At 44.0% G+C, this 16,800-nt stretch overlaps 1 protein-coding gene across 2 annotated transcripts in view; it reads left to right on the forward strand.

The window, feature by feature from the left end:
- The window catches only part of LOC120986333 (chromaffin granule amine transporter-like), a 281,401-nt gene that overhangs the window by 230,539 nt on the left and 34,062 nt on the right, over positions 1 to 16,800 (forward strand). For both annotated transcript variants that reach the window (XM_040414856.1, XM_040414854.1), the window contains exons 11-13: positions 3,087 to 3,165; positions 3,247 to 3,298; positions 3,969 to 4,152. In XM_040414856.1, coding sequence (XP_040270790.1) covers positions 3,087 to 3,165; positions 3,247 to 3,298; positions 3,969 to 4,152 — 315 coding nt within the window. The remainder of the gene's footprint in view (positions 1 to 3,086; positions 3,166 to 3,246; positions 3,299 to 3,968; positions 4,153 to 16,800) is intronic.

Raw genomic sequence — 16,800 nt, forward strand, 5'->3', positions numbered from 1 at the left:
GCTCTGGAAGGGGTGGTGGGAGGCACGATAGATATGTGGGGGCTGGGGGGGGGGGCATACATTTTTTTTGCTATGGGGCCCATGCATTTCTAGCTACGCCCCTGCAACAGACCATGGTGGTGCCTTTCTTAGATGATCTCTTAATAGCAGAAAATTCTGAGAAAATTCTTTCAGGTCAGATCCAGATGGTTTTGAAAACTCTTACATCCCTGGGATGGCTGATCAACAAGGAGAAATCTGACTTCGGATTTGCCATAAGAAAAAAATGTTGGGGTCCTCCTAGACTTTGATATGTTAACTACTTTTTTCCCACAGGACAAACAGATGGCAATAATACAAAATCTATCTACCTTACGAAGCCGCAAATCAGTCTCTGTAAGGACTATTATGAGGCTTCTGGTGCTCCTAACATCTACCATTCCCTCAGTCAAATGGAATCAGGCCCATGCAAGGGTTCTTTAAACTTTGTGACTATCCATCTGGGACAAAAAGCAGTACTCTCTGCAGAAAAAGATAAATCTCCTATCCTCGGTGAAGAACCCTCTCCTATGTTGGTTGATGTAGAAAAACCTTCAGAAAGGGGTGAATTTGCACCCAGAAAATCAGACAATGATAACCAATGATGCCAGCAGGAGAGATTGAGGAGCCCATACCTCCAAGACAGTAGTTCAGTCTGATCGAAAAACAAGTCCAAGTTCCTCAAATATCAGGGAACTGTCGGCAGTGTTTCAAGCATTGTTGAGTCTGAAAATTTTCATTATAAATTGCCATGTGAAAGTCCTTTGGGACAATATAACCAAAGTCGCCTACTTAAACCTGCAAGGAGGCAGAAGGAACAAAAGCCACAGGGAAATTTCGGTAAACATTTTGCTTGGGGGGAGAAAAATTACAGCAGTTCATCTCAGGGGGAAGGAAAATATATTCGCAGATTATCTCAGCAGACAGACCCTCAAGAAGGGGTGTGGTCTCTAAATATGGAAATATTTCTCCAGATAACACAAAATGGGGCTCCCAGATACTGGATGTGTTTGCAACCAAAGAGAACAGGCGAGTTCAGAACTTCCACTCAATTTCTCCTTTGGAACAACTTTTTCAGGTAGATTCCCTTTCTCAACCCACCCTGGCTCAGAGGTTTGCTGTATGTGTCTCCTCCATTCTCTTTAATACCAAGAATTCTAATGAAAGTCCTGGAGGGAAAAGCGCAAGTAATAATGATGGCTCTGAACTGGCCAAGGAGGGCATGGTTTCCTGTTTTTCTAAAATTATCACTGGGGAAATTCTGGACCCTGCCAACAGTCCTAAATCTTCTCAGTCAAGGTTCAGTTCTGAACGTCCCACAACTTTGTCTGACTGCATGCTGAACCAAAAAGGCCTTACTGATGGAGTGATATCCACTTTATTACATAGAGTGGAAAGTTTTTTGTCTTTTGCCTATGGAATCCTGAAGATCCTCAAGATCTCATCCTAGAATTTCTACGGGTGGGTCTAAAAACAGGCACTTTGAAAGTCCAGATTGCAGCCCTTTTTGGATTTCAGACTCGGAAATCTCATGAATTAAACATTTACTAAAAGGGCTTGCATAATACGTCTAACTCATGGTTTGGGAGTTCTCCCCTTGGGATTTATATCTTTTACTATCTGTCCTTATGTTGGCACCCTTTGAACCTATCCTATCTATTAAAATGCTAACACTCAACATGGCTTTCCTTTTAGTAATCACCACAGCAAGGAATGTAGGAGAGGTCAAAGTTCTTTCCTATAAACCACCTTACCTTACTGTTCTGGATGACAGAAAAAAACTTTACCTGCTTTTCTACCAAAGGTGTTTTCTACATTCCATTGTCAATAAGAGGTATCTACCCTTTTTCTGTACATCTCCCTCTTCGGGGCAGGAATGGAACTTTTATAACCTGGACATTCATAGATGTCTATTGGCCTACTTGGAAGCAACTCAGGAGCTCACGTAGTGCGACAGGCTCCTTCTGCAGTATCAGAGAAAAAATTGGGTGCAGGCAGGCTGTAAAGTCTCTATAGCCCGTTGGATTAGGCTTGACAAAACTCTCTGCCACCAATAATACAGCCCTAAGTTTATTTTGCTCAGAAAATCCTTATGACAGTTCCATTTGGGAGGGAAAGGGAAAGATGATAATTACTCTAACCGGTAATTGGATTTTCCTCCCCAACAACACTGGGGATTCCCTTTCCTATTCTTTTCTTGTATTTTTTTGATCTACTGTTTGCTTTATGGTCATTATGTTGTTTGAATAATGTGCCCAGCATCTTGTGGTCTTCTCTGTCATTAAACTGAAGCAGGTAGGCGGAAGAGACTCTTTTATTTGGGGCTTCTGCACTGTCCATGGGAGGCCAAGTCAACCTCCTGTCAGTATTGTGGTGGAGGCTACAGGAAATCCAATTACCAGTAAGGGCTCCTTCAGACGACCGTATCTGCTTTGCATTTCACAAATTGTGGATCCGCACAATACCGGTTCTGCGAAAACGGACAAGAATAGGACATGTTCTATCTTCTTTGTGGGGCCGTGGAACAGAAGTACGGATGCGCAAAGCACACAGTGTGCTGTCCGGATCTTTTATTGAAATGAATGGGTCCACAAATTGCGGAACGGATGCGGACACAAATATACGGTCGTCTGAATGAGCCCTAAGAGTAGTTATTACCTTTTCACATTTTTAAAGTCACTATCTACATTATATTTAACAAAAAAATCCTGTAATCTTGCATTTTCATTCTCTACACTGAGCCTTATAATAGGTTGATACATCCTGTTCTGTAGAGATCACTTCTGAGCAATCACCTCATTATCATCACAGACAGGATTACAAAGATACATATACAAAATACAGGATCCACCAATCACAATAGGTGATGGCCACAAGTTATGTACTCCTCTTCTCCCTTCACAATGACCCAGATGGGGGCCCTCTCTAAGAAATCCATATGCCCTAATGTTGTGATATAGTTCCTTTAATATTCTCCTTCATTATTGTACCATTCAAAGCACTGGCTCCTTATACCGTTTTCCTTTAATAATTACACATTATAACCCGCACATGTTTACTTTTAACAGGATTGGCTTTCCTACCTGCCAGTATTTCATACCTCCTATGTACCAACCTGTTTGGCATTCTGTCATACAAGATGGGAAGGTCAGTCTATTCCTATTCTACGTCTAGATATTCACTGCTGTCAATTCACTGAAGACTAAACCAACGTCTTCTTTCTTTCAGGTGGCTGTGTGCATTTCTCGGCATGATAATCACAGGAATTGGTCTCTTATTGGTCAGTATAGGTGCAGGTGCACCTGATTTTGCTTAGTCTAATGTCAACCTGGTTGTATCTATGGGTATTGAATGCCCATCTACTGATGCCTCAAATGTACACGTTCAGACCCCGAGCGTGAGAAAAATGTTCATAAAACTAAATCACAATTAAAGGGAACCTGTCACCAGTTTTATGGTGTCCTAAGGGCAACATAAATAAGTGACTGATTCTCTTAGCAAAATGCTGGGTCATTTTCTTTAATTGACCCAGTCAATCTGCCAACATCTTGTATTGAAAAGCTCCAGCTGATAATGATGAGTCCTGAATATTTACGAGCTCCTGATTCTTCCCGCCTACCTGCTGCTGATTGACAGTTATTTTCCATATGAATCAGCAGCAGGTGGGCAGGGGAGTGGATATAGCTCTGAATTAAAAAAACGCTGGACTCACAGACATCACGCTGGACTCAAATCAGCTCATTAGCATGCGGCATGTGGCATCTTTGTGTGTATATTATGAGGTATCCATCTGTCACACCAGTAAGTGAATACATCTAAGGCACTTTTTAGTAGTTAATGATTGTATATAATTAGTTAGATTATAATCAAATATCCACATGACAGGTTCCCTTTAAGTCTTACATTCCTAATTTGTATATTTTGCTTCTATATACTGCTTTTCCATCTAGGTTCCACTAGCTTCCAATATATATGGTCTTATCGGTCCTAACGCTGCCATTGGCATTGCCCTTGGAATGGTTGATTCATCAATCATGCCTATCATGGGACAACTGGTAGATCTACGTCATACCTCTGTGTACGGTGGGATATATGCCATTTCGGACATTGCTCTATGCATGGGATTTGCATTTGGTAAGATTTTTTAAATTAACACTGTCTATTTAACATATAATTAAGGTATGTCATTTCTATTAGGTGGTGTACAATACTCAGGTTTATATGTCAGGGTATCGGATGAAGTCCTGTTACAGTGAAAGCAGATAGTCAGTGAAGGTAAGAGCCCATTTACACGGGCCAATAATCAGGACAATGATCAAGAACAAACTGTTTATTCCCAAACATTGACCACTTGTTAGCAGTATTCAAATGCAGTTCCAAAATGACCTCTGTTGGGGGGCAGTGGTGTGCCAAGGGGAGCATCCGCCCCAGGTGCCAGCTCTCAGAGGGGTGCTAGAAGTGATGAGCACTTCCATTAATACAGATGGAAGTGCTCATTGCTTGAGCGCAGGGGAGCTGCAGTCCTGTCACTGGCCGCTCAGCTCCTCACGCTCCTTCTCTCTCGCACTGAATGGTGAAGCAGGGAGCCTTCTGCAGAGAAGGCGCTGCTGGCCTGTGTGGGAGGAGCCTTCAGCCCGGGAATCTGTCTGTGCTCCTCCCACCAGAGGTTGCACTACATTTTTTCCAGAAAAGTAAAAATACTCCTCCGACCATTTTTGAGGAGTATTTTTACCCGAGGAGGAGTACGAAATTTGCAGTAATTCAAATACATAATATATCGTCCTACACTTGTTCACATCTGCATTGGAGGCTGAGTTTGGAGCCTCTGTTGCAGATTCTGTATGCAGCGCTTTTTTGGTCTGGTAAAATGACAGGCTCATGAATGGAAACTGAACGGGTTCCCATGACATTTTTACAATAGGAAAATAGTAGGGCACACCTTCACTTAGCTGCACATGGAGGATTGTTAATGCAATGTATTTATTAAGTAAAACGTTCAAACTAGGTGGTATACATAAAAACTGTGTTTAAATACAATATTTCATATAATAATCATATAATAAAATAGACATATAATAAAACCATATATCGCATAGAGGGTATAGTCTTTGTTAATCCTTAATATATTTAGGTGGTGATCCCAATAGAATGGATCTGTGCAAATAGCAATGTCCGTCCGGTGGCCTCACTACCCCAACAGATATCGGGGTGAGGCGTAATTAAATTACAACTGATGATCAATAGAATCCTCAGTAAGGTCAAATGTGCTTACTCAGTTCAATCAGTTATTGAGAGTTGTAATCCATTATTATAGACGTATACCGTCTTATATTGTATTTTCTACATATCTATTGCAATATATATTTCCATGCTTCTGTAGGCTAATGTACCTGTTTATACTGTGGCACACTGGCCATACATTTTCTAAAGATTTCTTGAGCATATTTTGAACTTCCTCGCGTTTATCCTGTTTTTAAGTTGCTTTTTTTTGGGACATTTTTTGTCTCAATGCCTTTTTCTTATTAATCATTATCTCTAGATATTTCAGAGTGTATCTATGTGAAATAAATTTTCCTCTGTAATTGCTAACCTTGTTTTTATGCCATTTATTATTTTTAAAAAAGTGTTTTTGATCATTTGTCATATTATTCATTGTTAGAGGAACTGTTTGCCGGCAGACACCCAAGGGGACCGACAGATCCGCACCCTTTCGAAACATAAAAGCGAGTACATTATATAGCGAGCCTCTTGGGTACTTTATGATTGTTGCAATCCCCAATCCTAGAGAGTGAAGGATAGTAGGACGGAGGGAGGGCCCCTCACAGAGGGGGACCCGGAGAAGTAACTCCCGGGTCCTCCATCGGTGGGGGACTCCCCCTCCCCCCCAAGATATCAAAGGAACCCAAAGATTTCCATCTCAGCATTTAATCCTGCTGGCAGGAGGGTGTTGAATTCAAAAATATGTCTGGATTCTATCCTTGACATTTTCTTGATTTGGTCACCACCCCTCCAGTCTATTTCTACTTTTTCTAAAGCTGCGAAGGTGAGTCCCTTTGGGTTTTGATTATGTGTGACCTTAAAGTGATTTGATAAAGTGTGTTTTTCGTAGCCCTTCTTGATATTGGAGATGTGTTCTGCAATACGAACTTTGAGTGTTCTTTTAGTTCTTCCTACGTATTGTCTTTTACACGGGCACTGTATGATATATATTACACTGTTGGAGTTACATGTGAGGAAATCTTTTATCGTGTGTTGGTGAGTGTTTGTAGTGGAATTTACTGAGATTGTTTTTTTGGGGAATGTGGTGGTTTTACATCCTGTACATTTTCCACATCTGAAGAAGCCGATAGTGTTTGTCCATTTTTGTATGGACTGTGGTGATGTGTTCTTTATTTTGGGGATTGATGGTGCCACCATCAGTCCCAAATTAGGTGCCTTGGTAAACGTGACTTGTGGAAAATGTGGTATCAAGTGACCTATTACTTTATCCTTCTCTATATAGTGCCAATGCTTTTGAATTATATACCTCACCTTTTTGTGTTGTGTATTAAACACATCACCACAGTCCATACAAAAATTGACAAACACTATCAGCTTCTACAGATGTGGAAAATGTACGGGATGTAAAACCACCACATTCCCCAAAAAAACAATCTCAGTAAAAGCCGGCAAACAGTTCCTCTAACAATGAATAATATGACAAATGATCAAAAACACTTTTTTTTAAAATAATAAATGGCATAAAAACAAGGTTAGCAATTACAGAGGAAAATTATTTCACATAGATACACTCTGAAATATCTAGAGATAATGATTAATAAGAGAAACGCATTGAGACAAAAAATGTCCCAAAAAAACGCAACTTAACCGCAGGATAAACGCGAGGAAGTTCAAAATATGCTCAAGATATCTTTAGAAAATGTATGGCCAGTGTGCCATAGTATAAACAGGTACATTAGCCCACAGAAGCATGGAAATATATATTGCAATAGATATGTAGAAAATACAATATAAGACGGTATACGTCTATAATAATGGATTACAACTCTCAATAAAAATTGCAATAATGTACTATGCCATTTTTAACATATACTCAACTGACATTGTATTTTAGCTACGTATTTCTAAATATTTTAAACTGTATGTATTTTAACAATATAGGAATAAGTCTTTATACATAGACAATAATAAGGTAAATATGATCCAACTCAACACACTGAGATCCCAACCAGGATTACACAGAAATCCATGTCATACCTTCAGTACAACCCAATCAAATTAACCTGAACCAGATATATAAACTGACCACACTCATGAGAAAAATGACCACTGAGGAAGAAGTCTTAGTTAACTCCGAAACGCGTATGGTAATACGATCAACATTCTCATGAAATAATGTACAGGACCGGAAAATTGAAGCGCTTAAAGTAATATACAGGGATCGGTAACGCGATTCACAAGGGAAACGCCGAAAACCTACATCTCCAGTGAAACCTGGTCTTGCGCTTAACTGATCACCTGCACAAGATTATCACCAGGGAACCACTGGTACGGCATATCCGCATTTAGTTACCGAGGATCCCTAAACCCGTGGACAACACTCCTGGAAACCAGACCACTGCCTGCAACCACCGAGCTACACGTGGGACGCCACGATAGACGCAGAAAAGCCGGCAAGTTCAGCAGAACAGTGAGTAGACTAGCGCTGAATGTATACACAAGCAGCGATACCTGAGGTACTACACTGAATATTAGATTAAGTAACTGAGTAAGCACAATTGACCTTACTGAGGATTCTATCGATCATCAGTTGTAATTTAAGTACGCCTCACCCCGATATCTGTTGGGGTAGTGAGGCCACCGGGCGGACATTGCTATTTGCACAGAGCCATTCTATTGGGATCACCACCTAAATATATTAAGGATTAACAAAGACTATACCCTCTATGCGATATATGGTTTTATTATATGATTATTATATGAAATATTGTATTTAAACACAGTTTTTATGTATACCACCTAGTCTGAAGGTTTTACTTAATAAATACATTGCATTAACAATCCTCCATGTGCAGCTAAGTGAAGGTGTGCCCTACTATTTTCCTATTGTACAATTATCTTTTAGAAGATTGGGTGGATCTTTTTTGTAGGTGCACCCATTCCATACTTTGATTAGTAGGTGAGCCATCGCTATCAACAATTCGCAATCACATGACATTTTTGCCATATATTAAAGGGATTGTCTGAGTTCAGAGCTGAACCCGGACATATCCTCATTTTCACCCAGGCAGCCCCCCTGACAGCGCAGGGCAAGGGAGCGCATCGGAGCATGAAATGCTAACATCAGGGGGGCTGCCTGGGTGAAATTATGGGTATGTTCGGGTTCAGCTCTGAACCTGGATAACCCCTTTAATTGTACCAACAAAAAACGTATATACATTATCAGACGCCTCTGACAGATGCCATACTGTGGCAACTGTCACCATAGAATTCCATTGTAAAAAAAAAAATATGTATATATACGTTAGCCTACATGTTTTTTTGCTGTCTTTGCAGGATGGAAAAATATGGTACACTACACTTTCCCATCCTGCAGAATCCTCAAAAAAAAGTACTTTCTTATTTTAATTTGAATTTTTTTTTACCATGGAACTCCGTGGTGATGGATGTCACAGTATGGCATCTGTTGTGTATGTTGAGCGTATGACAAAAACCTAGCCTTACGTGCCCGATCCAGCACTTCCGTTATTTTCGTTGTTCTGCTCCATTAGATGAGCAGAACAACAGAAATAAATAGTGGTGATGTGAACGGGGCCTAAGAGGTGGGGATTTATGCAGGGGACCAGTCCAGTCCAATATGGCGGATCTTCCTTGTACTTTACCACTTGGCTATAATAGCCTGTCTGCATTCACTACATACTGCACCACATACATGCGTGGTAAAATCATCATTTTCCTCTCATTTACCCCTATTAATATTATTATGAGACTAGTGGCTCTGTTGCTGAGCTCTGACTGTGCCCCCCCCCCCCCACATGTCCCCATACCATTGATAATGACATGGCCAACTGTTACAAAGCATCTAATGACATAGGGCATACAGGCGACAATGCTTGGTCATGTGATCGCGATCTCGCTCCCCTCTCACGAACATACGGCGCGTCCAGCCCGCTGAGAGGGGAGGAGACAGGCACAGGAGAGGGGGTGAGTGACACAGAGGGGAGGAGACAGGGGACGCAAGAATTGATGACACGCGGCCCGTATCTAACACCAATGAGAAGCGCACACTGGAGGAGAATGTCTATGAGGGAAGGGAGGTAGGCTATTTAATAGGGCGCATCAAGGCACGCAAACGCTATTACCCTAATCCCCTGATGAAGCCGCAAGCAGCAGTGAAACGTGTCGGAAGGGGTAGTGTTTGCTGTTGTATTTTAGACAGTGAATAGCAGAGGGCACCAATTGGAATTGATAGGAAAATTTAGATGGATAGAGTGTTGTGTGTGTAGTGAACTGTGTATGTGACCAATCCGCAATCCACATAGCATATGTGAACGAGCAGAGTGTACAATCAGTACGCAAGTAATAGCACACTGGTTAGTACGATTACAGCAATACCAATTTTTTTTTCTTTATGCTTAAAGGGAACCTGTCACCTGGATTTTGGGTATAGAGCTGAGGACATGGGCTGCTAGATGGCCGCTAGCACATCTGCAATACCCAGTCCCCATAGCTCTGTGTGCTTTTAGTGTGTAAAAAAAACGATTTGATACATATGCAAATTAACATAAAAGAGTCATATCTTACTTGTGTGACCAGAGAAGAGTCATATTTTCAAGCTCTGACTCATCTCAGGTTAATTTGCATATGTATCGAATCGGTTTTTTTACACAATAAAAGCACACAGAGCTATGGGGACTGGGTATTGCGGATGTGCTAGCGGTGATCTAGCAACCCATGTCCTCAGCTCTATACACAAAATCCAGGTGACAGGTTCCCTTTAAAAAAATAAAAATTTCTTTGCATCACCATATTCTAAAATGGGCAAGGGCACATTTTTGTGGGGTGATATGTAGTTCTTATTGATACCATTTTGGGGTATATTTGAATTTTTTTATATTTTTTCTTATTTTGGAAGGCAAAGCAATCAAATAACGTGATTTGGACATTCAGATTTTTTTCCCCTTACACCATTCACCATACAGGATAAATACTTCTATATTTTATATAGTTCAGGCATTTTCAGATGCAACAATAGTAGTGATCTTTATTTTTTATTATTTATTTTTATTTGTAAACCTGGTGAAGTGGGTCATATGAAAACTTTTTTCACTTTTTTTTTTTTACAGAAAATGTTGTATTCTCTGACCTTGTACATGATGCAATCTGTAGTGAAGGTAATCTTCTTACGAGCTGATCCTCAGCTGTGGTCATGTGACCAACACTCTCATGTGCAACACAGAAAAGGCAGCGGGAGCTCAGGGAGCTAAATTCATGGTTTCGGTCCTGGTGCAGGGCAGAAGGGTTTTGGTTCCTAGAGAACTGGGCCAACTTTTCATTGGGGTACAAACTGTATTCCAAGGATAGTTTGCACCTGAATAGGGGTTTCTGGGTATTTAAACCAGTATAAAGGTGGAGGGTAAGGCAGAAAATGAAGTGGTAGATAGGCCAGAGAGGGGTTAGAATATATTGGTGAGTGGAAAAATAAATTATGGAGGGCTTATTAGGGAAATTGATAGCGCGCTCCATGTACCTTAAAAATAGGCTGCGCTATTGGTAAATGGCAAATCCTGGTATTGAAATGATAATGGTACAAAAGTATCGATTGGGTATCGATAATTCGATACCCGGTGCAACCCTAGTCCTCAACTTGCTGCAGGACCACATTATAGGCCAGGTTGCAGAAGATCCCACTTGGGGCGATGCTATGTTGGAGATGGTCATTTCTAACAATACAGAGCTAGTGGGGAATATCACGGTTCATAGAACACTGGGTAATAATGATCACAATATAATTATATTTCCCCTGAACTGTATACAATAGACTCTAGCTGGGAGGAAATTAATTATTCCCTCATTAAATTTTGTGAGATTAAAAAAAGTCAAAAATCCTCTGGATTTGTGATTTTTTTTAAATGCAATTGCTATTTTTCTAGACGCAGATGGGTCCATCTGCGGAAGCCACCTTGACGCCTGGTAGATGGGCCCGACACGTATGTGCGCTAAGAGCTTCCATTACTCATTTATAGTCGGTATTGTACCACTTTTATCTAGAATGACCCCCATTTCTTAGCTCTATTGTTTGTATATATATAACAGTGTGCAGCCATTTTGTTTTTTGTAATTATGTTTGCTTCATGGATATGCACCTGTGATTCTGAAGGTTCTAGTCTAAATTTTCTGACAACAGGTAGTGGACTGCAACTTGGTGGAAGTGAAACCCCTAGTGACCATGACTTATCATTTTTATTTCAGGTGGATGGAGGCAATTTTTTTTAAATTAAGTAATTTAGAAATTACACCATCCTCTATTAAGTTAAATTAAATTGTGTAAAAGTACAGTGACTCCTAGGGACTAAGGGACTATATAGGAGTATGTGATTGTTAAATGGGTTGTGCCAAGTAAGAATTTTGCAGGAAAAGCAATAAATGCATCAAGATACTGCATATGCACACTAGTAATGTCCTCGTGTCCCAACTGTTTCTGTAGACAAACATCCTAGAGCACATGCTTACCTGTCTACCCAATTCCCATGACCACATTATCACCATATGTGTGGTGTGCTCCTGTCACCAGCATCATCATCACTGCTATCAGACTAGCGTACCCACCAGTATTTAGTGCTGACAGTACAGTGTGTCTCCTGTTGAACAGAATCCAGAGGGTAAAGTAAAATTGTAGACATATCACTGCTACATATTTTGATGTGCATATATATATATATATATATATATATATATATGAGTATTACACTCACCGGTAATCCGGTTTCCTGGAAGTCTCCATGACAGCACAAACTGAGATTGCCTTCCTCTGATAGGACAGGAAAAAGCACACAGAGAGGTTAAAACCCCACCCCCACCCCTCATCGCCAGTGTATTATAACAGGACTAGGACAAGGGGTAGAACATAAAGCTAGCCAAATAGTCTATTGACAGAGAAAAAAACAAGGGCGGGACAAAGTTGTGCTGTCATGGAGACTTCCAGGAAACCGGATTACCGGTGAGTGTAATACTCATTTCCCCAGTCGTCTCCATGACAGCACAAACTGAGAACTAACAAAGTAACTTAGGGGGGGACTACAGCACCTAGGACTTTACGTCCAAAGGCCAAGTCCTCGTCAGCAAACACATCCACCCTATAATGCTTGGTGAAGGTGTGGGCCCTCTTCCAGGTAGCTGCCCTGCAGATCTGTTCTAACGAAGCAGAGGCTCTCTCAGCCCAAGAAGTGGAGACCGATCTAACCGAGTGGGCTCTAAGGGATGTAGGAGCCTCCTTGCCAGAAGCTCTATAGGCCTCAGAAATGGTGCATCTAATCCAGCGGGATATAGAGCTCTTAGCTGCCTTCTTACCCTTATTTGGACCTGCAAATTGGATAAATAAATTTTTATCGATACGCCATTCCTCCGTGGCGTGCAAATAATGAAGAACTGAACGCCTAACGTCTAAATTGTGGAATCTAGATTCCTGCTCGTCTTTAGGATTAGGAAAAAAAGACGGGATAACTATATCTTGCGACCTATGAAAGGAGGAGACCACCTTAGGGAGAAAACAGGGGTCTAATTTGAAAATGAGCTTGTCGTCTAGCACCTTGAGGAAGGGTTCCTGTATGGACAGGGCCTGGAGCTCGCAAACCCTCCTTGCGGAGGATATGGCCACTAGGAAGATGGTTTTCAGAGTGAGCCACTTAATAGATAGGGAGAGCAGAGGCTCAAACGGAACATCTGACAGCCCTAAAAGGACAGTGTTGAGGTTCCATGGTGCGACCATATTCCTGACTCTGGGTTTTAGTCGATCTGCCGCTTTCAGGAATCTTGCTACCCAGGGGACCTCATAGAGGCTGGTATTATAGAGGGCCCCCAAGGCAGACACCTGAACTCGCAATGTGTTAGGAGCAAGACCCAAATCCAGCCCATCCTGGAGGAATTCCAGGATAAGCGGGATATTAGGGGTGGACTGGTTGAACCTGACTCCTCCCCAGGAGGCGAACTTCCTCCAAACCTTGAGGTACGCTTTGGAGGTGTTAGACTTCCTACTGAGTAAGAGGGTCTTAACTACTCTCTCAGAGAGCCCTAGCCCTAGCAAGAGGGATTGCTCAGAATCCAAGCGGACAGCTTGAGGAGGTTGGTATTGGGGTGCGGTATGGGACCCTGGGTTAGAAGACCCTCCTCCGGCCGGAAACGAATGGGATCTTCCGGGCTGAGGGACCTGAGGAGCCCGAACCAGCTTCTCCTGGGCCAGAATGGGACCACCAGAATCAGTCTGCACCTTTCGGACTGAAACTTTTGGAGCACTCTTGGGATTACTGGTATCGGGGGAAAAGCGTAGACAAGGCCAGTCGTCCAGCTCTGGGTAAAAGCGTCTATTGCCACACATGGGTCTCTCCGATTGAGGGAGAAGAAATTCTGAACCTTGCGATTCTTTGCTGATGCGAACAGGTCTAGGATGGGATTCCCCCAACGGTCCCGAATTTGTTGGAAAGCGATCTGGGACAAAGACCACTCGCCTGGATCCAGACTTTGCCGACTGAGGTAATCCGCCTGGAGATTCAGGGATCCCTTTAGATGTACTGCCGCAAGGGATTGTAGATTCTTTTCTGCCCAAAGGAAGATTCGGTCTGAGAGCCTCTGGAGATGACCGTGTCTTGTTCCTCCTTGGTGCTGGATAAAAGCCACCGCTGTAGAATTGTCCGAATGGACCAGAACGTGGCGATTTTTGGCCTGTATTTGGATGGACCTGAGGCCTTCCCACACCGCACGGAGCTCTCTGTAGTTGGAGGACATCTCTCTCTGGTCCTCGGACCAAATCCCCTGGAAAGTCTCCGAAGCCGTGAGGGCCCCCCAGCCCCAAGAGCTGGCGTCCGTCGTGAGGGAAAACACACTTTCCTGCCTCCATGGAACTCCCGATTCCAGGTTCTTTGCCTTGAGCCACCAGCCCAGTGAAGCCTTTACCTCCCGGGACACTGACAGCCCCTGGTCCAGGGATGATCGATACCCATTCCATTGCTTTAGAACCAGCTTCTGTAAAGGCCTCGTATGGAATTGGGCCCAGGCTACCGCGGGGATGCAGGAGGTGAGATGGCCCAGCATTTCCATGCCCTGCCTTATTGAGCAACGGGACTGTTTGGTGAAGTGGAGGACCCTTGACCTCAGCTTCTGTACCTTTAGCGGAGGGAGAAAAGATTTTTGAAGAACTGAATCCAAGAGAATACCCAGGAATACCTTCCGATGGTCTGGGAACATGTCGGACTTCTCCCGGTTGATCAACCAGCCCAAGTTCTGGAGGCGCGAGAGAACCACCTGGATGTGTCTGTGAAGGAGATCTGAGGATTCTGCTACTATTAGCAGGTCGTCTAGGTAAGGGACGATTATTATCCCCTCCTTGCTTAGGGAGGCTACGACCTCCGCCATCACTTTGGTGAATATGCGGGGTGCCGATGATATGCCGAACGGGAGGCACTTGAACTGAAAGTGGCAAAGTGTCCCGCCTTGCTCCACCGCGAACCTCAGATATCTTCTGGAACGGACCTGTATTGGGATGTGGAAGTATGCGTCGGAGAGGTCTATTGTAGCCATCATAGACCCTCTCTTGATGAGCTTCACCGCTGACTTGACTGTCTCCATCCTGAACTTGTGGTAGGTGATGTGTTTGTTCAGGGGTTTCAAATTTATGATGGTCCGAAAATTGCCATTCGATTTCCGGACCAGGAATAAGGGGGAATAGTGACCCTTCCCCAAATCTCTGGCGGGTACCTTTTCTACTGCCCCCAGGCGTAATAAGTTTCTTACGCCCTCGGATAAGGGAGACTCGAGGCCCCTGGTGAGCTTGGTCAGGACGAACCTCTGCGGAGGAAGGGAATCCAGTTCTATAGTGTAGCCATGTTCTACGATGCCTAATATATATGGATCCGTGATGGTTTGCTCCCAAACCCCTAGAAAGGAGCTGAGCCTTCCTCCGACCGGGATGATGTCATTGTTTTGATGAAGAGGGAGAGGGATCTCCCCTGTTGGGATTAAGGAAAAAACCTTTTCCTCTCCCGCCTCTCGTAAATCCGCGACCCTCGCGGCTCCTCCTATCGGCCCTGGGATCCTGCTGGGGCCTCCGAAAAAACTGTCTCCTGGACTTGGATTTGTCCTCTGGAAAGCCCTTCTTACGGTCCGTGGCATTCTCAAGGATTTTGTCCAGGTCGGACCCGAACACGTACTGACCGTGAAAGGGTAGGGATATCAGCCTGTTTTTCGATACGGAGTCGCCCGACCAGGCTTTAAGCCATAGTACCCGTCTGGTGGTATTGGACAGAACCGCCGTGCGGGCAGAAAGCCTAACCGATTCTGCAGCGGCATCGGCAAGGAAGAAAGTAGCCTTCTTCAGAAGAGGAATACTATCCAGGATCTCCTCCCGAGGGGCCTTATTCGCTAAATGGTGCTCTAGTTGTTCAAGCCACACCGCGAGTGTACGAGCCACACATGTCGCTGCTACCCCCGGTTTTAGGAGAGCTGCTGTAGCTTCCCAGGTTCTCTTGAGCAGACTCTCGGCTTTCCTATCTAGGGGGTCCTTGAGCTGCGCTGCGTCCTCAAACGGAAGGACCGTACGTTTCGCTACCTTAGCGACGGGAGCATCCACCCTGGGAATGGTCTCCCAGTCGGCACAGTCCGCTTCGTCGAAGGGGTATCGCCTTTTGAGGCCCCGTGGGATAAAGGAACCCTTCTCTGGCTTCTCCCATTCTGCCCGTATCATCTTCTGGATATTGTCCGGGACCGGGAACACTGATTTGTGCCTCTCCCCTAAACCCCCGAAAATCTCCTCCTGGACTGACTTGGACCTCTTAGGGACCTCCATCTTAATAGTAGCCCTGATGGTTCGGATCAATTCTTCTATATCCTCTGGGTTAAAGAGGAATCTCCTGTACTCACTACTTTCCTCCAATTCCTGAGATCTAGCCGAAGTCCCCGCATCTGACAAAACAGAGTCGGCCGAGTCCAGATCACTCCCGGAGTAGTCCAGGCCTCTGGAGGAGGGTGGTCTGTGGCCCTGACAGGGCTGGGGTATAGGGGAGGCAGGGGGGTCCCTAGCGGCCAACGCTGATTGGACCTCCGTTCTGACCAGAGTCTTGATCTCCTCCATAAAACTAGAGGACTCTGCCTTCACCACGGTAGAGGTGCAGTCCTTACACAGTAACTTGGACCCTGAGGAAGGAAGGCGCTTAGAACAGACGCCGCACTTCCTGGGTTTGGATTTAACAGAGGAGGTAGACTCCTTTTCTCCCTGCAACACACAAGGGAGGAAAGGGTCAGCCACTGCAGGGAAAATATGCAATAAGAAAAAGGTGCCAGCAGGCTACTCACACCGCCCAGAGTGGTAGGGGGCTCAGGACCCGAGCCAGTGGTGGTAGGGGCGCTCATCCTCTCAGCTCCCGTCCACTTACGATGCTGTCAGCAGGTAGGGTGAATCGTAGAGGCCTCAGAGCGGTCCGAATCGGTGTCCCTTTTTGAATTTGGCGCCGGCTGCGGCCTCCGTGACGTCACGACGCTGGCCACGCCTCCCGGCGTCCGACGTCATCACCT

Source organism: Bufo bufo, chromosome 1 (assembly GCF_905171765.1).
Source record: "Bufo bufo chromosome 1, aBufBuf1.1, whole genome shotgun sequence".
NCBI classification, from domain to species: domain Eukaryota; kingdom Metazoa; phylum Chordata; class Amphibia; order Anura; family Bufonidae; genus Bufo; species Bufo bufo.